Here is a 21,709-nt window from a genome sequence, read left to right as displayed (position 1 = left end):
GTGCTTAGCCTAGCCCGAAAGCCAGGACTATCTAGGTGCCCATCAGCCCCACTGTCTCTTTAGCATTGCGCCTACAGTGCAAGCTATGCTAATTTTTTATTTGCGTTCAAGCGAATGTACGCTAGCTGCTTCGAAAACTCCGACTGCGTGGCCTGAGGCGAGCGTCCCATCTTTTGCGCACGTGAATACGCGCGGCTCTCCATTATGAGCAGCCGCGGTATACTTTCATCGGTGATTCGTACTGGTCGATTAAGCCTTTTAAGACAGTATCATCGCTGTCGCTGCTAGCGATGGCAGAGACCTCTTGCTCATGTTCGGGTGGCACACTTGAGCTCTCGCGAACTTCAGGCTGGCAGGTGAAAAAAAAAAAGAAAGCCATGTGTTTCAGTCTTATAACACTCTATTTATTTGCAATACCCTCAGGGCCCAAGGGCATTACAGAGGGGAGTTGGTTTTGATTACAGAACAATTGAACATAAACAGCAGTAGATATATATTATTCCAAATATAAAAAAGACTCCCAAATGAAAAAAGAAAGAAAAAGATTAAATTGATATTAAATTATGGGGTTTTACGTTCGAAAACCACGATCTGATTACGAGGCACGCCGAAGTGGGGGACTCCGGAATAATTTGTACCCCCCCGGGGTTCTTTAACGTGCACCTAAATCTAAGTGCATGGGTGTTTTCGCATTTGGCCCCCATCATAATGCGGCCGCTATTCGTCCCCGTGTTTCTTGTTGTGCTGTGTATTACCAGTACCACCTATTAATCCGTTGGATCCACGTCTCCCGAAGCTTTCACTCTTTAGGAAACACATAGAATCCGAAGCCTTTGTCTATTGTGCTATTGTTGTAGCACCCAGGAACGCAGCAGGTGAATCCTCCTATCGCACGATGGCTCCACACGAACCATAAAAATTGTCAAAAATTGTTCCGAAACAGGACGCACAAGCATCCCGGACGGCTAGAGCGGCCTCAGGACTACAAGTACCAGCATGCACTGCGGCAGCGGTGGCGTCGTGAAACTGGCCGGTGGGATCGGTTTATTGGGCGTAGCAGCCATTCCTGATAAATTAGCTTCTGTTCGCGTTTCAAGTTATCTTCATGATACATCGCATGCGCAATATTGGAGAGGTAGACGCAAGCAGCAGTCCCGATTGCGCCCTCTTGTGACGTTGAATTCAAACAGAGCGTACAAAAGTGTTATTGCAATGACGGGCTATTTTCTACCGAGGTGGCCGTGTACACGGAAAGACGTTGGCAAAAGTCTAACTATGAATATAGCTGTTGTTTTAGGGGCGAAGCTCCTTATAGCGGCACCCGTTCCGTCCCCGTCGTCGTAGTAGTAGTGTGTAACCAGTAGTGTGTAACCAGTCTGAGAAAAATGAGAAAAAAAATTCCGAAGTGGTGGGTGTCCGTAGCGCGGAATCGAACCAGGGACCCCTCGCTTCCGAGCGCGCGGCGTTAGCCCACTACGCCACGAAGCGGACATGGACACACGCACCACGATGGCAATAGATACCCAACATTAACGAAACGCCGCGTTTCTAGCGCGTTTCTAACGCGTTTGTGCTAGCGCGTTACGGCCCGTGTAAGAAGCTGGTGTAAGACGCTGTGGCCTCTCCGCCTTACCTTCAACGCGTTTTGAACGCGCTGCCCAAGGCGGTGGCAAGTGAAGTTCAAGTCGAGGAGCGTTTATGAATACGGGGGGGGGGGGGGGTATACTCTCTCAGCAGTCATGTGATGGCGTCGGCAAACGCGGTGCACGTTCCGGCATGTGTAAATGGCTGCGTAAGACGCTGTGGCCGCTCCCCCTTACTAGAGAGTACTGCACGTTTCTAACGCGTTTGTGCTAGCGTCCCCTTAAGCGGGAGATCCGATGTTTCCCCCAAGAGCTTCGCCCACTCATCATCATTCACCCCGTGGATATGCTGTGATTTTTTTAATTGCTTGCAAGAGAAGAGCACGAAAGTTATTCTTCTCACACTTCATGATCGAACGAACCGTTTCAACATCTCGCCGCTCGAGCTGCTGCTGCCGTCCATGTAACCGCTGCTCCGGTATTGTGCAAATTGCAAGTATGAGAACGCAAAATAACTCTTTCCCTATCCAAATCTGAGGATAACTCAATAATTTTGGCCTTTGGCTGCTGGGCGCAAATTCTAGGTCCCTCGTCCTTCACTGCGCCACAACTGCGTTAATGAAACCAATATGATGCTTATGATGATGATTTACATGGTGCACAAACACGTTCGTTTATTGTGCACCCAACGAGAGGTTGTCAAGATTACTCAGATCCCTTTACAATGCCCTTTCTCATATCCCATTAAACTGCATTAATAGTCAGCTTGAAGTTCCTTCCTCTCGCTATGCTAGAGTTCAATCTGTGAACAAGTGTAATATTCGCAGTACTTATTGTTGATGAAAAACAGTGAACAGGTATCTTTTGGAGAGGAGTGCTGAGAATTACTTTTTCTAAATGCCGATCTGCGAACAATCGCGCTTCACTTGGCAATTGATGGCTGTGTTGGTTTTAGTAACTACCACTGAAACAAATACCTCACGTCGATGAAATGTTGGAAATGCTGTCTCTATTTCATTACTCATTTACCAGATATTTTCTCTCCACATTGTTTGTCTTAACTATAAGAACAATTTTAAATGCGCAATTTGAGCGTTACACTACAGCGTTACAAACTCCCTTTATTTTATCACAAGTGATAATAACCACAGGAATTATCCAATAACGCCGACATTTTGCAGTTACCTTGAATTAGGCAACTCTTGATATATCGTCTCCGTATATGCCTTGGCCTGCCCACGAGAGCGATTTTTACTGTGCACTGAACGAGAAGATAGTGGTCATGTTGGCTTGTTTGTCAGTCATGTTGTTCAGTGTTTCGTGTCTTTCGTACCCAGAGTTAATGTGTATGGCTCCATTTAGACAGAGTAACTCAAGTCGTTCCTTTTTTGTACATCTGTCCTGGTGTCTCCGTACACGCAATCCCAATATGCTGTCAGTGGTAAGTTACTTTCAAACTCCGATTGATTCCTAACGCATTACTGCTGGTGGCAAGGTGACGTCGGAAGCGTGTTCCCTGCACACAGTTGCGGCCCTTTGGCAATTTCGCCATTTTCAACAGAGGGAATTCACACGGAACATTTAGCTTGGATACGAAGATCACGATGCTTGGCTCGAAAATACCAAGCGGTATACATTGTCAGCAGAAATAGCCTAAATGCGTCATAGGCTGCTGTTTTTTTTCTTGAAGCCTTCAGTCCAACTGTATACCGGCACTTCTCTACATATCTCGGCAATTATTTTGACGGTTATCCGTGTAAATAATCATCATAAGCGGCATATTTATTTCATTAACGCAGTTGTGGCGCCGTCAAGGACGAGGGACGACAGAAGCAGCATAGACGGTGCGCCTGTCTATTTTCTTCTATCGTCCTTCGTCTTTCCCTGCGGGACATTTCTGGTAAAAAATCACGCAGCAACTAGCGCAGCAACGTCTTTATTGAACTATATTTATTTCAAAAAAATTAAGTATCAAGAAAAAGGGGTCAGGCAAGGTGACACAAAATCTACAATGTTATTCACGGCATGCTTAGAATTATTCAAGCTGATACACTGGGAGCACTTAGGAGTGAAGATCAACGGCGAATATCTCAGCAACCTTCGGTTTTCGGATGGCATTGTCCTGCTCAGCAACACTGGGGATGAACTGCAGGAAGCGATTGATGACCTTAACCGAGAAAGTGTAAGAGTAGGTTTGAAGGTTATTATGCAGAAGGGAAAGGTCATTTTCAATAGCCTGACAAAAAACAAGAATTCACTATCGCCAGTCAATCTCTATAGTCTGTGCAGGAGAACGTTTATCTAGGTAAATTACTAACAGGCGACCTTGATCACGCAAAGGAAATTTACAGAAGAATAAAAATGACTTGTCGTGCATATGGCCGGCATTTTCAAATCATGACACGAAGCTTACCACTGTCGCTGAAAAGGAAAGTGTGCAAACTTTGCATTCTACCGATGCTTGTAGGTTAACAAAGAAGCCCGGGAACAGGTTAAGGACCGCGCAAAGAGCAACGAAACGAAAAAGGTTAGACGTAACGTTAAAAGGCAGGAAGAGAGCGGCGTGGATCAAAGAGCAAAGTCGGTAACCGATATTCTCGTTGACATTAAGCGGAAAAAGTGGAGTTGGTCAGGCCACGTAATGCGTAGGGCAGATCAGCGGTGCAGCGGTGAAGGGAAGCGCACTACAATACGACTGAAAATTAGCTGGCGTGATGAAATGAGTAAATTTGCAGGTGCGAGTTGGAATCAGTTAGTGCAAGACAAGGGTGATAGGAGATCTCTGGGAGAGGCCTTCGAATTCCAGTGAACATTAAAATAGGCTGCTGCTGCTGCTGCTGCTGATGGTGATGATTTGTTTCACATATTTCTTATAGCCAAATATATTGTTAGTTATGGCACGAATGGCATTTCAGGCATGATTTAGCAGTTCCGTCGGACGATCCTAGACAGAAGCTGTAATCTGATCTTCTACAGTAGTTGGAAATTTCGCAGCAGCCTCGCACCAGCTCTTAGCATCCCTCTGAACATTGTAACTTTTCTAAAGTTCCACATTCTCACAGTTTATCGGAGCTGTCTGCCCCAAATAAATGTAATATAGCCTAAATAATTATATTTTGGCCTGAATAATGCAAATACGCGGCTGAATGTACCATCAGCACTAACGTGTACTATCAGCGTCAAATGAAAGCCGAATAGCGGAGCGCGTGCCACAAGCATTAGAAACAGCATAGTGCGCGCCCTCCAGTCATCAGAGCAGACAGGCCCACACATCCGGTTTGGTAGTACAGCGCCACCCCACTGAAGTGCGATTTTTTTTGCCTGTGTTCCCACTAGTATTTTTGAAAGGAAGAAAAAAAAAGAAAACAGAAGCGAAAATTCTGTAACATTCATGCATTCGATCGGCAAACCTGCGCATCGCGGTATATCGCTCGCAGCTGCTACGGTTGCCGGCATGGGCGTGCCGATCGCTTGTGGTTGGACAAGGTTGTGCTGAACAAGAAAAAAACGATAGCTTGAAATCAACCACAAAGCGATTAGATGTATCTTTTCTTTTTATCGTGCCCCGACGCTGATTGCAATGCAGCGCTGGAGTAAAAGCGAAGAACTGCGAGCGATACGACGACAAGCGCTTGGAACGCTCACGCCGGCCACCGCTACCACCATACGAAAACTGGAACAGAAGTGAAGATAACGCACTATAGGAGGATCGCGCAGTGCTGCCACACCGGATGTGCTCGCCGTTCAGTGTTGATGACAGGACGGCGCACACTATAGTGTTAACAGTGCTTGTGGCACGCACTCCGCTGTTCGGCTTTCATTTGACGCTGATAGTACATGGATCGGTGTAAAACTAACAGGAGCGAGAAATATGGAACTGACTCGAGATGTCCTGACACATATAGTTTGTATAACAGAATCAAGGTCACTGCATGGTGCTAAATGTAATGTACCGTGATTACATACCTAATTACTAAGTAAATATGAGGACTTGCTAGAAAGTGCAAAATGCCATCATCCTAGCACCTTTACATACTCCAGCACTACGGAATTACGTATATTATATATAATTGGCACACTATTGTCGAGAGTCAATCATTATTTGTCACCTCAGTGCTTAAGCAGCTTTATCTCCGGATCAACTCATGTTTTCATATTCTAATATATTGCCACGGGAAAGATATTAATGAAAATATATTTACAACCGCAGAAATGCTCCGATTATAAACCTCCGCTGAATAAATTTAACTGAAATTTGTTGCATTTAAGAAGGACCAGCAAGTTCAACTGATTGTAGAAGTGTAATTTAACTTAGAGCTAAATTTTTTGGAGCAAATATCAAGATTCAGTAAGCTAAAACAAGAAACTTAAGCAAAATCTTTACAAATCTGTATATCTGCATAAAAAACCGATGTCGCTGTTCAGTAAGCTGGAACTGTCAGAGCACCTAAAGCGGGAATGTGACATATGTTTGCAAGCTTACGTGACAATATTAGAATTCTTTCGATGGTTTTAGATTAATCATACTGACAAATTGAAGGCATATTCCAGAACAGTGCATAATATGTCAATTTGTCCACTGAAAGTGCTGTTCACGAAATTCTGATCTAGATATCATTACAGAGTTTCAGAGGTGTAAACCTTATCCTTTCTTAGGTTTTGTTTTGTCGATTTTAAAGAACTTTTGTAAAATCAAAGCCTCAGTCATAAACCTATCCCCTACAGCTGGTAAATTCTAGCTTTTACTTTTAAATGCTGTCAGTCTAATAGAAATTGGTGCAGGGAATGCCAACAAAAGCGATTTCTCTGTCCGCATGCATTTTGATAGGAGCTACAGCTTGCTTCTAAGGCTTCAGCGTCAGCTGCGAATATATTAAAAGCCGTCGATGTGGTTTGCTTTGTATTTTTATTTCTTTTCTTTTCCTTGTTTTTTCAGAACAAGCGGGCGACGTCTTCGTCCTCCTCGCCGTCGCGAACCAAGAAGCCAGGCATTAGCAGCGTCTCCAGCTCCTCGCGAGGAAAGCTCACCACGGTGTCGGTGAGTGTGCGCTGCGCCGTCACGTGTTTAACATGCAACACCGCAGCCATCCGTCCTGTTCACTCACGTTCCTTTTCCCGTCCAATTGGCGCTGTTCAAAGGGACAGGAAATAGAAACCCAAAAATCAGTTTTTTTTCCAAAACTCGAATAACGATCACTTTGCGGGAAAAAAAGGTTGCTTAGAAAACTCTATCATGGCCAAACTTACACTTTCTGAATTTAGTGGCCCAAATACGCTCGCTGGTACGTCACTGTGACGCAAAAGTATTTTCCCGTATTTGACGGTGGTGGTGCGGCGAGAGTTGCCGAAGCTCGCTATGTTCTATCTTTTGTTGTTGTTTCTTTCTCTTTGCATTGCTCTAAAATCTATATTTACTGACTGAAAATTAACTAGGTCATAGCACACGATGTGAAACTCTATGACGTCACGGCGAGCTGTTGCGGAAGCTTCAAGACACCCGTGTTTCTCTTTTGCGCCTTTTCTAAATTTCCTATCCTTCTCTCGAGGTAAGAGTGCCTCTTTTGGTATTGTAGAAGCATAAGTTGCTGTTTCAGCTCAACTTTATTTGTAGTAGTGTCAATTTAAATGCAAGTTGACAATGCTTATTGCCAGTTGTAGTACACCTTAGGAAAGCGTGACATCGGGATGGCTGGCACGCTCCTTTTTGGATTATTTTATCGCATAATGAAAATTAGAGGCGTAGAGGTTGCTTTCAAGTTGAGCTGCAACACGGCTTCTGTGGTCGAAGGGCTCCCAAGACGACTGCATGGTGGCGCTGACATGTCTTAGTTAAACCAGACACGAAGACAACACACTCTCCACCCCGGAGCCCTTTTCCTCCTCCGCCAACTGCGCAGTGTTCTACGCGGCCTGGGAATTCTTGTCCCCTAAATTCTCCTCCTTCTACTCCACTCTACACTTTTCCACCTCCCCCAAGCGCCCGAATCCGCAGTGAGTGCCTTTCAAGTGACGAGTTTCGAGGGGGACACGCAGGTCGTGATAATTACGCATGCAGGGACGAAAATGCAGGCTCACTCAGCGCGTTTACTATATTTACAACTAGTGTTCGCAATGAAATTAACCTATTTAGATCCCCGGCCTTCTCGCTACGTCTACACTGCACAGCTATGCTGTGCAGCAAAGACACAGTACAGAGTGACATCCTTCAGTTGAAACAATGGTCTGGCACCAAAAACCATTGCGAAATTCGGCCCGCAGACGCAGTTGCGATGGCTGCGAGCGGACAAGCCAACATGCAAACTTTCCTTGCTTATAGCAAACGTTCGATGTGAAATGTAATTTCGTTTTTTTATTCCTTCGCTGCTCCGGACGGTTTCAAATAGCATATTTTATATTAACATTATTACCGTCAGAAATGTTTTGAGCAGTATACGGGTGGTCCGATCGAAGATTACGGTACGCTTTAGGAAGACACCACTAAAACATTGCCCTTTGCAACTCCCTAGAGCAAGTTGCAGTGTGTCTTGCTTTGTCTAGTTGCATAAAAGTAAAGATAAGTTTTTACGCTTGACAAGTCCTATAAAGTTACGAAAGAACTTTTAGTCAGAATGTTAATATCGACTGGCGAGACAATATTGACTAAATAAGCAATTGCACAGAATTAAAAAAAATGTGTCATTTGCCGTATAGAGTGGTCGCACGGCTTATTGTATGATTACACTTGCATGTTTGTTAATTTAGCACAGACGCCTTGCATATATAAACTTGTAGGAACGAGATGCTAGTGGATGACCTGGTCAGAAGTCAAGGTGAGGTTTATCCTGAAGCCGCGTGTACTTTCAGGGACCAAGTGCTGAAGACGATGAACCTGGATCCCTGCTTCCAAGTGGGAATCTATGCGTAAGGACGTCATCATACTCACTTTAAGAGTGAACTCTGATAATTGGGTCTTGTGGTTGGCTAGACAGTCTTTCTCGCCCGCTGCCAGCTTGCGTTGTCCTCGGTGTTGTGCTGCGGCTTGTACAATGTTTAGTGAGCGTTAAATACAGCTTTGGCAAATTGTTAGCGCATTTTGCTTTTATTTGTTGAAGCGGCTGTGGGACGGACTTAACAGTCTTTTGCATGTGAATAATCATTGATATACCGCGTGATCGACCAAGAGCGAAAAAAAAGGAAAAACAACAACTTGGTTGGTTAACATGGAGGAACGACAATTATTCAAAACCAGGGTGATCACAAATCAAGCAATGTAATTCGAGTACCTGATTAGTAAATCAATAAACTAAAGGTCCCTAATCAAAATTTAAATTAAGTCTGTGTACACACGTATTGAAAACGGAGCTGGAGCCGATCAGCATTGGGGTACTGCAACAGTAACCGCCTGACAGATATCCACAGGCGTCTCTGCTCAACTGCGTGTTTTCAGAAGGACAGCCAATAGAAAAAAAAAAAAACAGCGGGTAGAATGCGGGATTAAAACCTTCTTGAGTGACCTGCGAGAAGCAGTCAAGTCAAATCCTGTGGCGTGAGCAGTGCAATAACTGGGAAACTGCGCACATATGCTTGCAAGAGCAAGATGTTAATGCCTGCGAATGATTTAAGTAAGTGCATACGTACGGTAGATTGTGTCATGTCATTGCGAAATACTTGTCTGACAGCTCTCAAACGTCCGAAGTCAAGGTAGAATGCTCGATAGACAGTTACACTGTAAGAAATAGGCGCCCTACACATTGTGGCCGCATGTGCTATAGGCGGACCAATTGATTACTGTGATACAATTACATGGACACTCCAGGCGCGTTTCTGTCGTCGCCGTCATCTTGAGGTTCCGTATAGGAGGAGGAGGAAACAACTTTATTAGAGAAATTTCACGGCTTTGTAGAAGGCCGCTTGTCTGCGGTGACCTCTTCCGCCCAGGCAACAATTCCTTTTTGTAGCTTTTCTTCTGGGGACAGCATTAGGGTATCCCATGTCGTGTCTCAGGGAGGTGGCAGAAGCTCCCTGGGTGGGGAAAGGCCCTCGCATTTCCAGAGGATGTCTCTATGGTTTGCTATGGCATTTTTGTCGCAGTTTTACAGCTTAAGCTCCGTTTCGGGTCGCGATGATGCCGCCGCCGGCGTCCGCCGCGTAACCGCTATCGCGGGAAACGCGAAAAAGTACCCGATTCTCGCCGGGATCGAGCCCGCGCCCTCTGCGTGGGAGCCGGATACTCTACCACTGAGCCACGCAAGGGCTTGCTATCCGGCCGCGGAAAATACCCTAAGGCAAACGCAGGGCGAGACGACTCGAGCCTCCGCCAGTATGGTGGCGCCATCTAGTTAAGATGGCTGCAAACGCAGCATCCGCAGACGCCGATGATGATATGCGATTCCGACGAGGCGCGCAACTAACGCGCTACCGAGCTGCCGAGCCTCCGCCAGTACGCTGGCGCCATCTAGTTAAGGTGCCTGCAAACGCGGCGCGCCGGACATGTAAGTTGTAGTTGTAAGGCTTGATCGGGCTCAGCAGACTGCTCGCCGTCGACGCCGGGCGGACAGTTCGTTCTCCTCAAGACGAGGCGAAGAGACTGCCGCGAAGACCCTGTTGTGCGTGGTGCCCAAATTGGAGCTACTCTTCAGCAGCTCCACCATCTTACGCTGTGACTGTGCTGCGTGTGCCGCGCAGGCCTGTGACTTTTTTTGCATATTGGGTGAACATCCTCCTCCTCAGTTTTTTTTAGGAGGTGCCCGTTCAGCCTTGTGCTATGGGACCTTCTTCTGTACATACTAACCCCGCTGCGTGTATATTTTTTGCGACAAATAACAATTTTTTATTTGATTTTTGATCTGTGAAGATCGCTAAGCGATGAGGAGTGGTAAGGGTGTTAGGACGATAAAGGACGATAAGTCCAAGGACGATAAAATCGTAGCCGCGCGCCGTATGCTGTATGTGCGAGTGAAAGCGAGCGAGGGTGAGCCGGCGATTGTGGCTTAATCTCGCGCACGCAAGGGAGAGAAGCGGGAAGGAAGCGTGCCGCCTTCCGTCGCACACAACGTTCCGGGGGAAGGTAGGGAGGGGGGGGGGGGTTGCTCCGGGGCCCCGGTGGCCGAGCGCGCCCGCCCGCCCTACGGCCCACGCCGCTGTATCTTGAAAGCCATCTGCGTCGGGGGGACAGTCCGCCGCGCGCTGTGTTTTCGCGGCTTAGTTTGCGTTGCTGCGAGGCTCAGCACGAAGGTCAATTCGCTCGCTGCGGACGCCGCGCTTCCTCACTACTGCATTTTGACAGCGAGTTTCAGCGGTCATCGAGTGAGATGTGTTCACCTTTGCATGTGCGCGCGTGACACCACGCTTGTTCATTTAGTTATTGTACCTATGTTTATAAGTTGATATTTCTAACAAAACTACTATCCTGACTTCGTATAGCTGTCCACTAAGTTCCTATCGCAATCGATGCTTCGCCTTTCGGGCTAAACTGTGACTACCTTGTAAATGGTGGCGGCGTTTCCTGCAGACGCAATGCGCTGGCAGTCGATTTATTTTCAGTGCCCCGTTTTACGGATTGCCGCCACCAGCGACAAGATAAAGCTAAGCCACCTAGGATAAGGCAGTCAACTTGAAATGTACTTCTCCGTATAAACACTTGGAGCAGCCTGCCTGAGGGGTACCATTATTCATAACTTTTGATTCCGTATAAACGTTGCCATCTTGTCATTCCAGTGTTCCGCTACCGCCATTCTTCATAGGCGGCGACCGTGCGATGAAGTGCCTAATTTTTATTTATATTTTATCTCTCACAGTATCCACATAGCTGCCGCAAGTGCTACAACGACTGTTTGAACAAACTTATGACGCTGTGCGACAGCCCGCAGGCCATGAACTTCAACGATGCCCTACGGCAGCCGTGAGCAACATTTTCTAAGCGATGCCATTGCCTATTCTCCCGTGTTTGCCGTGGTTACTGCTGCTGGGTCGGTCGGTACATCGGCGAAATATACATCTATCTGCGAACGGGCTTACACAGTGTGTTTTACTGACCTTGAGCCAAACATTAAAAATATGCAAATGCTACGCAGCTGAACAGAACCAAGGTGTTGTTTGCCATCGCTTGGATGTACTCAGCGTATTTTTTGTATTCCGCCTAATTACATCATTAGTCTTAGTTCATTAATTAACTTCTCATTTAATACATTTAGATGAAAAGCACCAATGAGAAAATTGTAGAATAGCATGAAAAACTACCGATACAGCTTTCTGTTGCTCAATACGTGCTACATAAAAGTGTTTTCCGAGCGTGAAAGGAACTCGCGAATACACGCAAAGCGCCTCGAGTGGCCAGTCGCGCGACAATTTTACTTGTATTCGCGGGCTTCTGAATGCGTGATATAATAATCCGGTAAGTGAGCTCGCAGTGTACATTTTCATCAATGGCCGAATTCAATTGGTGCAGTGCGTATTTTTCGAACCCGCATTAACGACGCTTAAAATAGTGCGAATTTCCGAGCACATGCTTTCCTACCGTTTTGTACCGATCCTTTTTTTTTTTCTTCCGGTGACGAAAGTGTGTGCGTACAAGAGCCACGTGTCTGGTGTGTGGGGCCTGCTGAAATAAGGCGTGCTGCGGGGCGGGTTGGTTTATGGTGAATAGTAAAATTAAATGGAGCGCTAAAAGGACACGGACAAGACTGAACAACAAAACCGCCCTGTTGTTCTTGCTTGTGTTGTTCAGTCTTGTCCGTGTCGTTTTATGCGCTCTTTTAATGTGACTGTATGCTTGCTGAAAGAACGCATTTAAGGCTACCGGCCGTGCGTAAATTTACTATTTACTGATGTTTTCCTTTTACCGATTCGCCGAAAGGGCTAGTAACCGCAGTTCCAGTGATCATTAATTAACACGGCCGCGCATATTGTACTTGAAATACACCAGCAAATATAAGTACTCTGTGAAATACATCCTTCCAATGTTAGTAGATGGTTGTGGTGAAAAATTGTAGATGTCTTATGTCATATTTACAGAAAGTGAGGAATCATTAGTCAGAAATCATTGTAGTAAACTTCAACATATGAATCACTGTTCATTTCCTGACAGTCTTACAAGTGCACTCTACTTGCAGCACGATGTTGCGCGATAGTTGATGAGTAATTGACGCTGGAATCCTTAGCAATATGAGTGGAGTATGTATCGAGTCAGTTCAAGAAAATTGAAGTTCCTTACCTTAATTTGTTTTTCCGACGATCGTTCTGCTGGATCTGTAATATCTGCGTATTAACTAATTCTCTTTTAATAGGGATAAGGATAATATCAATTTTTATTTACTAAACGCTACGCGTTAGAATTTAAGCTGAAAGTGTTGTTAGCAAGAGACACTTCGGTGCTTGGTTCAGTATCGAACAACGATCCGAAATTGTGTTGTTGAAACCGTGGTCAAACGCTCATGCAAATACAAATATTTCCTCAGATATAAAATTAAGAGACGGCGCAGAAGAATTATTGCATTGTCATAACTGCATGAAGCTACCATGCTTAACACAGCTTCTATCACAAATCCGCAAGCCGCATTCCCTTTGAACACTTTAGGTATTGAGCGCTTATATGACGAAACTAACACTTTCAAATAGCCTTTTTATCTGTCGCCTTGACAAAGAAATGGAAGGATTGGCTACATCATCAATGAACACAGCCTGTGAGGGTCTAGAGAGTTCGTTAGCATCCATTTCACCTGTGTAATTTTCTTCGCTTATGCTTACCGATGTCAGGTGTATTGGCCATATGGAAATTTATGCGCGCTTATAGCGTATTGTATTCTTACACAATCTTGTTTGTCTCTTCCACACTTCTTTGTAGGAGATATTGTGGCAGTGATGTGGCGTTTGCACGTATGTTACCTCTTTGTGCAATACCCCGAACAAGGACTTTGATGAGCTTTCGGAGACATCTGTGGTCGTCACGGCATTCCTTTGTTTGGGGGAGAAGGGGGAGAGGGGACGGGGTAGGAAAGAGAGCAGCGAAGCCGCCAGCCATCGCTGCTACTTCGGTCCATTTAGAAATTTTGGATTCGTGCGTAGGTACAAAGGCACCAAGCTGAGGAAGAAAGCCGAGACCGTGGACTCTGAAACCTACATGGTGGACGTGGGAAGCAAGGCGCCGACGGCCACGGACACAGTCGTGCAGCTGTACTCCATCGACACGCACTCAGTATCCAGGGTGTACTGCGTCGTCTTCAGCAGCAGGTAGGCCATGCCATTCTCGAAAAGAACTTCCATTACCGTGCACAGGCGCTGTCGAGACGAAGCGCTGTTCGGGGTGGCTTATTGACAATGCGCCGGAGGCAGTGGCAGACGGCCAGGGCGTCGCCTATGATGACGTTTAGTTTAAGATTGTGTGTATGTAGCGATAACAACGAAGCCAGTAGCAGATAGGCCTGTACATCCACATGCGCGCGTATGTTCTGTTGGCATGTAGTGTAATCATTACAGGCAAAAGGCTGCTTTTTACGACACTGTCTACGCACTTTGCCGTTGGAGCAACACTGATAAGTAAGATAACCAGTTATGACGTTGGTAAATACCTAGTGTTTTTTTCAGTAACCGTCTTCGTTGACGAACTTGCCATGTGTTTACGTAATATTGGTGCAGTGGGACATACCAAAATTCTGTGGAGACTAACCTTTTGTCTCAGCCACGTACTTAGTTTTCCGAGAAACACAGGTGTGGGAATATGTGGTAAAAAACATTTTAACGCTTATTACGAGGAATTGTTGCTGGGAGAGTTTAGTTTGTTCCATTGGTAACAATTACTACTGGCCCGAAAATAACGTTTACTGTTGCGTAATATCCCATAAGAACCTGATTTCGAAAATTTGTGCTATAATAACAGAACGTTTCTCATGACCCTGCACTGCGAGTGTGGTGGAATATTACGCCTTCTAGAGCATGCCTATTTCTGTTATAGTGTCTTAAAGTTTGTGCCAGTGCCACTAGTCAATATTTGTTCTCATAGACATTAGTTTACGGCATACAATAAACAAGCTAACAGACGAGTGTTAACGCCATACATTCATAAATGGAATATACGCGTATAAAAGTGTTGTGACTGTTACTTTCGTTGCACTCTAGTAAAACTCTCGGAGATGAAGATAATTTGAGTTCGTACATATACTGTCGCATGTACATGTTTTTATATGTTTTTTGTTCCTGCCGCATTAATGGTGAAGTGAAGCGAGGGATAGTTATTGGGCGACTTTCTCTCCACTACCCTCCGTATTTCTCTGCACAAACTCAGCTACGCAGTTAAAATAATATTGCACACACTTTGAGAATGAATGTTACGCGAAGCACTTAATACCAGTAATGGCTCGGGCCCTTGCTACCAACCGGTGGTGGCCAGATCACAAGCTAGTCCTGCCGCCTACCGAGTTAAGTTTCCGAGTTCCTTGGAATATAGGGATCCCGAGGGATCACCTAGGTTTCAAGAAAGAGCGCGCGACAACTGCTACTTACTGTCGTTCTAGACGAAGCCAGAAGACGGGACTGTCACTTTTGCAGAATTTATTTCTAAGCTCGTATAAAGGCGCCGGTGGTTGCCAGGAGAAGGCGCGGGTTTTACTTCCGGTCACGAGTCGCATGTTGCTGTTAACCTGTCTGGAGTTATGAGCTGTGTGTTCGCCTATAATTGACTGTTCAACAATTCCGAATATCGCATTCGCGCCTCAAGTAACAGGATGTTTACCTTAACAAAGCGACAAGGTAGCCGTGGGAGACGCTGCACTAAAGGGCTATGGAACAATCTTGACACACTTGAATGCTTAGTGTATGCGAAACATGGCGCATCAACGTTTTCACATTGGACACCCATCGGCACACAGCAGCCGCCGCGCCGAATCAAGCCTGTGGATTCGTGCACAGCACCGGAACGCTACAGCCACTTAGCAAAGGCGGATGGTATCGAATAGGAATACAACAATAAGCGCTGTGCGATTGTTATGAGATATATCGGAAAACGATTGTAAGCAGACCTTGTGGAACATGTGCAAAGGCAAACTCTAGCACAGTTATTTATCAACATTCGATGAAGTGTTGGAGAGGGCTAGACGGCGATAAATAAGGATAAGGTGTTTTTGTAAATACTACCGCACTGATTGGACTCCGAAATGCTGCAAGCAGGATAGTGTTTTTTTGTCCGCAACTAGTTTCCAGCATTGCATCAAAAATAACCTATTTTAATGGCGACTTGTTAAGGTAAACAATTATCCAATGCCTTTTGCATTTCACAGGAAGCTCAGCGACCTGCATATGGGCCTAACAAATAAGTGTTACGGATTTAGGATTATACGCAGGTGAGTGGAATTGCCCATAAAGCGTAGATGAAAAGCAACTTGCGGGAATTTATTTCTGTCTTTTGTTTTTCTGTTTTCCCAGAATTGTGTTCGTGGATGACACCCTGCCAGAAAACTTTGCCAAAGCATACGACGAATACGCCCTGACTCATTCGCGGTGCTACCAGCCGCACCCTGGCAAGTCTTATCGCGATAACACGAACCACCCTCTAATTAATTCAGTGGTTCTCTTTTAAAGTTCGCGTTTGCATAAGAGGGCAACAATATCCCTGCTTGTAAATCTCCACAGCATATGTATAGTTAGAGATATTCCATGGAGATTCTGCTGTTGCATATTTTTACGCACTCTTTTTTTTTACGTCCGTCTTCTAGGTCCAGGGTTTTGTCCACATTAACATTGCAATGATTTAATTCGGTATTCTGGGAAGAAATCAAGCATATTCTAATGGGTACGAGGGCTAAGAGAAAAGACTGAAAGACGGCGGAGGCAGCGCTGTCTTTTTCACTGTCTTGTGTTTTCGCCATTTTCACCTTGACAAATCCCAATTACCCTAACCCGCAGACTTAGTAAAACAGGCTGTTTTGCTGCATCGAGACTGCTTGCTTGATCTCCTAATGAAATATTAGTTGTGTCAGTAGAAATTCGAGCATGAGATCTATTGCTACTAACTGAAGCAGAAAAAAACTTCGGCAACTTCGGCAACTTCGGCAGCTTTGTTGCAAGCAACCTCGATGCAAAACATTGTGCGATACATCTACGTAACGATCCTCAATCGCCCCACAGGATACATATCCCTCGGTTGCGCATCAAGAATAGCCCCGTAGTGCTGATCAGCTACTTAGACGAATTGAGTTACTAAGTAACCACCTTGTGCAGTGGCGCTTCTGAAGCCCAAATTGAAGGTCGCTACCTCACCGAACTCGGCTGAATGGGCCTAATCGTTACAGATGTTCCAGAATTTCTAAGAGAAGGCGCAAGGTTATCACTGACTTAGGCACACCCGTAGGCCACCTGTGTCATGTTGTTGCGTTTGTAATGCACTGATATATTTGCGGTTTAGCAATGTCTGTGTTTGAACAAGAAATCTTTGTTGATATTTAAGTAGCAATGAAGCATACTATAGAGAACGTCGTGAACTTACGCGCGCAAGAACTCGGAACGTTTTCGGCGAGTCAACGGGCTTCCGGTTTTTCTATGCATTGAGTCAAGCCTGATTAGAAAAAAGTGGAGGAATAATTTAACTGTTTTGTGAGTGCACCATTTAGCACACATGCAGCAAAAATTCCACAGCGTCGTTCAAGTTTTCAGCATGTACTTGTGTCGTTTGCGTCCTATGAATGCAGTTGGGGATGTTTCAGTGTTGACCTTATTTTTTGCAATTTGTACCATGTATGACCTGTACACATGAAAGCATCCCTGAAAGGCATGTAGCTGCTTTAGAAAATTAGGTGAATTTAGGTGTGGCTGTAGTGATTTCAGGCGTGATTATTTTGTTCTGCAGATATGAGGCCCAAGGAGCAGCACTACCTCGTGGTGGAGAGCGACTACTGTGGTCCCAGTGTCCTCCATTCTAAGGTAATCGGACGCGTGTAACGAAATATAAATATTTCAAGTATTAGGAAAAATAAAGCGCATTCGTACATGAAAGGCCAGGTGTGCCTTTTGACAGTTCACTATTCTACAGCGAGATCTTTGCCACGCGTTATAGTACTCAAACTAAAAACGGCTTATAGCAAGGAGTATTTCATGTGCTATTTCTCTTTCCTAGTTCAAGCAAAGCCAAAGAACATTTTAATAATTTCTGAATATTCTATTGAGACTGATAAATTTGATGTTTCCAAGGCGTTGTTTTATTTGTGTGTTTCTTTGTGCGTGTGTACAGTTTGCCGGAAGGTGTGCCTTACACGGCAATTCTGTACCGAAAGTACCTTCGACATTACTTCTATTGCTTTAAATGAAATTGAAGGTCGCTACTTCATCGAACTCGGCTGAGCGGGCATACGACACTAGACAAGTAAACATTCTTGGCGAATCCTACAGAATTGGTATGTGCCACTAGGTAGGTAGGTGCCCGGATAGGCAAGCACAATAAGAGGCGAGAAGGGAATAAGTCCGTAAATGAAAATTCAAGGCTGGCATTCAGAAGCAGTGTGCACTGCTTTTGAATATCATAAAACCTTACTGCATCAAGGCTGGTCTCCATGCATACCTAGCTTTTCGACAGAACATTATTTGACATTGCAGGGGACAAAACTACACAAGTTAGCACGCAAAAATGGGTAGCAATCTATGAAAGCTACAGTTATTTTATATGCAGTTTTAACAGATATATGAAGAGGAAGTAGAGCTATCTTATTGTCACATAAATGATGACGAGTCACTGATCTAGTTTCCCTCAAGACATGCTTCAGTGCTGTCAATATTGAACGTGCAGTCGAGAGCAAAAATGACAAAAAGATATGTGGCAGAACACAACCCACGATGAACTTCGACGTTAATGTGATCACTGAATACCATTGAGGCAATTCAGTGACACGCTGTATTGACAAGTTATTCACATCTTTGTGGCCGACTTCTTCAATTTCCTGTTGCTGAGTTCAACTCCTCTTTTCTGCAGCTTATCGCTCCCCGTTGAATGCACGCTCTGTGCCCATTTTGTGAACTTATTTGACCAGTTCGGGCTGCTTTTGAAGCCGACTTGTTCACTTCTTTGTACCTGACGCCTTGAATTTTCATTTACGGACTTATTCAATTCTCGCCTCTTGTCGTGCTTGCCTATCCGGGCACCTACCTTGTGGCACATACCAATTCTGTAGGATTGGCCAAGACTGTTTACTTATCTAGTGTCGTATGCCCATTTGCACACACCTCACTGGCCCAAGCTGTCCACTGTCAAGTTGTCGGTTCGGGCACATACCCAGAGACCCAAGTTGGCGGTAAAGCGGTTAGGTTACCTACGGACATAGCGAAAAATGCGTGATGTCTGCGAAAAAAAAACGATCAGCGCATTAAAAACGATCTCTTAGTTCATTTCCCTTGTATTAAGGTAGGAGCTCCAGAGCCAAAGTCTAGTTGTGGCTATGGCTGCATTGCTGAACTCGAGGTAACTGGTACTACCCGGCAGCGGTGGCCGAATTTTCATAGGGGGCGACATGCAAACACGATTTTATACTTAGATTTAGGTTCACGTTAAAGAACCCCAGGTGGTCAAATCCATTCCGGAGTGCCCCACCATTGTGTGTCCCATAATAAGAGCGTAATTCTGGCACGTAACATCTCAAAATTTATTTTCATTTTAATGTTTTCTCCTAATACGTTGAAGCAGCGCGCGTGACATACACATTCGCCAGTTGAAGCTTTTCAATGAGAGAACGGCGCAACGTCTGCGTGCTATGTAACTTGTGTAGTGAAGCATCCTGTACACGAACAATAAGAGGGAATGCGTTTTTTTAAGTGCTGCTACAGAATGCATTCGCTCGTTGAACTCGCTCACCGGCCTGAGCCAAACGTCAACGCGAAAACATGAGTTTTTTGAACTTTCGCGCGAGATATTGTTCCAGGCATATGTTTGGGGAAACTGAATATGAAAGTTCATGTTTGGTACATTAATCATTCTCAGTCAATACGTGAACCCAGGTGTCTTTGTCCTTGCCGGCCTGTCGTCAACACGAAATCCAAATACTGTGCGTGGCTCATTGACTCGTGGCTTTTTGCCATTTTCGTAGGGGCCCGGATGCTGTTCTCTTTAGTTGTGTTGGTTTCTTGTGACACGAAAATATATATATTTCCTTTTGTTTGTTTACGATCGTCACCGATATCAACGTCCTCGGTCTTTATTGTGGTACACTATATGGGAGATTACAGGAAAAGTACGCCTTTATTTTAGAAGACAAGTTTATTTCGAGATATCGAGCCATGGAGACGATAAACGAAGTGCACCGATCCGTTACTCCGCAACTTAAAATGCGTTAAATTAAAATGCCTTGCCATGAAGTGGAGGGTGGCGTTAGCTTTACAAAGCGAGATAAAATGTATGATATCACGATATTACACACGTTGCGAAATGCACAGATGCCAAATGCACAGGACACGCACGCAGCGCATTCCCTGTGCATTCGTTTTCTTAGTCCTTGTTTTTGTGAGCACTGCATGAACAGAAAGGCGGATGCTTACCAACTAGCTAAGTTTTCAGTTCTAATTGCAAATACACGCGCCTAAATTGTATCCGAATACCGTGTGCAGATCAAGCCCGCGCAAGCGATCAGCATCATCGGCCAGGTCGCGTGCACGTTGGCGGTCGCTGAACGAGAGCTGCAGTTCGAGCACCGGAACCTGCTCGAGGAAAACATCAGGGTGCTGCCATCCACGAGCAAGAACCACCACTTCCTCATCGACGGCCGCACTTGTTGCGTCAAGGGAGGCGGCCTCAAGGTCACCCTCGTCGACGACAACTTCGGCCGCATGACTTACAGTAGGTTTCGTACAGTTCTAAGTCGAAATTGCTTTCGCCGCATGATGTAAAGCACGCCGTAGAAACTGCGCTAAAGAGAAGAAAAAAACCATTTATCTGCGTGGGCGATTACTGGACTAGAGAAGAGCCATCTCGCTGATGACTACTGCTGAAATTTGCTAATTTGGAGCTACTGTTGAGCACCCGTTGATATAGCGCGCCTCGCTGCTGTCCCAATGAGCAACATTTGCCCAGTAAAACTGTCTCATCAACGCTGGCTACGTCATGCACATCACTTTATTTCATTATACCTATAGCAGGCGTTAAGCGCTTTCAAATCCACAAGCCTTAGTCTGTATGATATACGCCTAACGTCTGCAATCATGTTCCCTTGGTAGCCTTTGCGAAAAACTGCTCCATTAGAAGTGACGAATGCTGCCCCTCCACGACTGCATCGAATGGCAGCGTGAAGCAAGCGGAAACTGCCGGACGGACCAATATAATCCTCTCCGTTAGTCTTGCGTTGAGCAACTTTCGTCCTAACCGTATTGGCTAGTCTGCAGCATAGAATTGGTGGCCAACGCCATGCAGGAAAGATGCTGTGGTGGTGCCGTGGTTGCCTGACACGTATTCACGCCATCGTCCTACTCCGGCATTTGATGTCGCGCCGCAAGGCTATGCGGAACGTCACCGTCAATACCGCAACTAACAATGAAAAGCGGCGGCCACTAGCGGCGTGGCGAGGTAGTTGTGCACAATAAAGTACAGTGGTACAGTCGGTAAAGTTTGCGGGAAAGGCCGCGCCGTAGTCGCAACGCACGCTACCAGTGAAATATTGCTTCGAGTGAACTCTACGAAGGCAGTTCTTTTCCGTGAAGTAACTCATGATTATGGACAGACCCGTGCGGCAGACACTTTTATTCTGAGACATCTGTGTGGACATCGTGTCCGCCGTGCAGCGGACGCGCATCACAGGGCGCACACTCCTTGTTTAGAAGGCTGTATCGTCATCCCCCTCTTAACGGTATAATTTTCTTAGAATTATTTTGTAGACAATATACCTTAAAGTGGTTACTATCATTTTGGGGCTTCGTATATGTCAGCGTTATGTCACTAGAATAATCGTGCGAACTGAGACATTCGCAATATTCCGTTGGAGGAATGGGACCATAGCGACTAGCCCTAAGCATCCACATTAAAGCACCGTGCACACGTGTACGCTATTTATTTATTTATTTATTTATTTATTTATTTATTTATTTATTTATTTATTTATTTATTTATTTATTTATTTATTTATTTATGTATTTCAATATGCCTTACAGGCCCCATGAGGAGCATTGAGTAAGGGGGCATCATTTTC

General features: G+C 45.2%; 1 protein-coding gene across 2 annotated transcripts in view; it reads left to right on the top strand.

Annotated features, from left to right (window-relative positions):
- LOC119445507 (serine/threonine-protein kinase haspin homolog) overlaps positions 1-21,709 on the top strand; it is a 57,218-nt gene that overhangs the window by 21,780 nt on the left and 13,729 nt on the right. For both annotated transcript variants that reach the window (XM_049663347.1, XM_049663346.1), the window contains 8 exons: positions 6,520-6,621; positions 8,427-8,483; positions 11,360-11,463; positions 13,626-13,790; positions 15,833-15,895; positions 15,978-16,072; positions 17,398-17,471; positions 20,139-20,367. In XM_049663347.1, coding sequence (XP_049519304.1) covers positions 6,520-6,621; positions 8,427-8,483; positions 11,360-11,463; positions 13,626-13,790; positions 15,833-15,895; positions 15,978-16,072; positions 17,398-17,471; positions 20,139-20,367 — 889 coding nt within the window. The remainder of the gene's footprint in view (positions 1-6,519; positions 6,622-8,426; positions 8,484-11,359; positions 11,464-13,625; positions 13,791-15,832; positions 15,896-15,977; positions 16,073-17,397; positions 17,472-20,138; positions 20,368-21,709) is intronic.

The sequence above is a fragment of the Dermacentor silvarum genome, chromosome 3 (assembly GCF_013339745.2).
Source record: "Dermacentor silvarum isolate Dsil-2018 chromosome 3, BIME_Dsil_1.4, whole genome shotgun sequence".
NCBI lineage: Eukaryota > Metazoa > Arthropoda > Arachnida > Ixodida > Ixodidae > Dermacentor > Dermacentor silvarum.
Note: the sequence above shows the minus strand (reverse complement) of the source record. Positions and strands in the feature narration are given on the sequence as shown.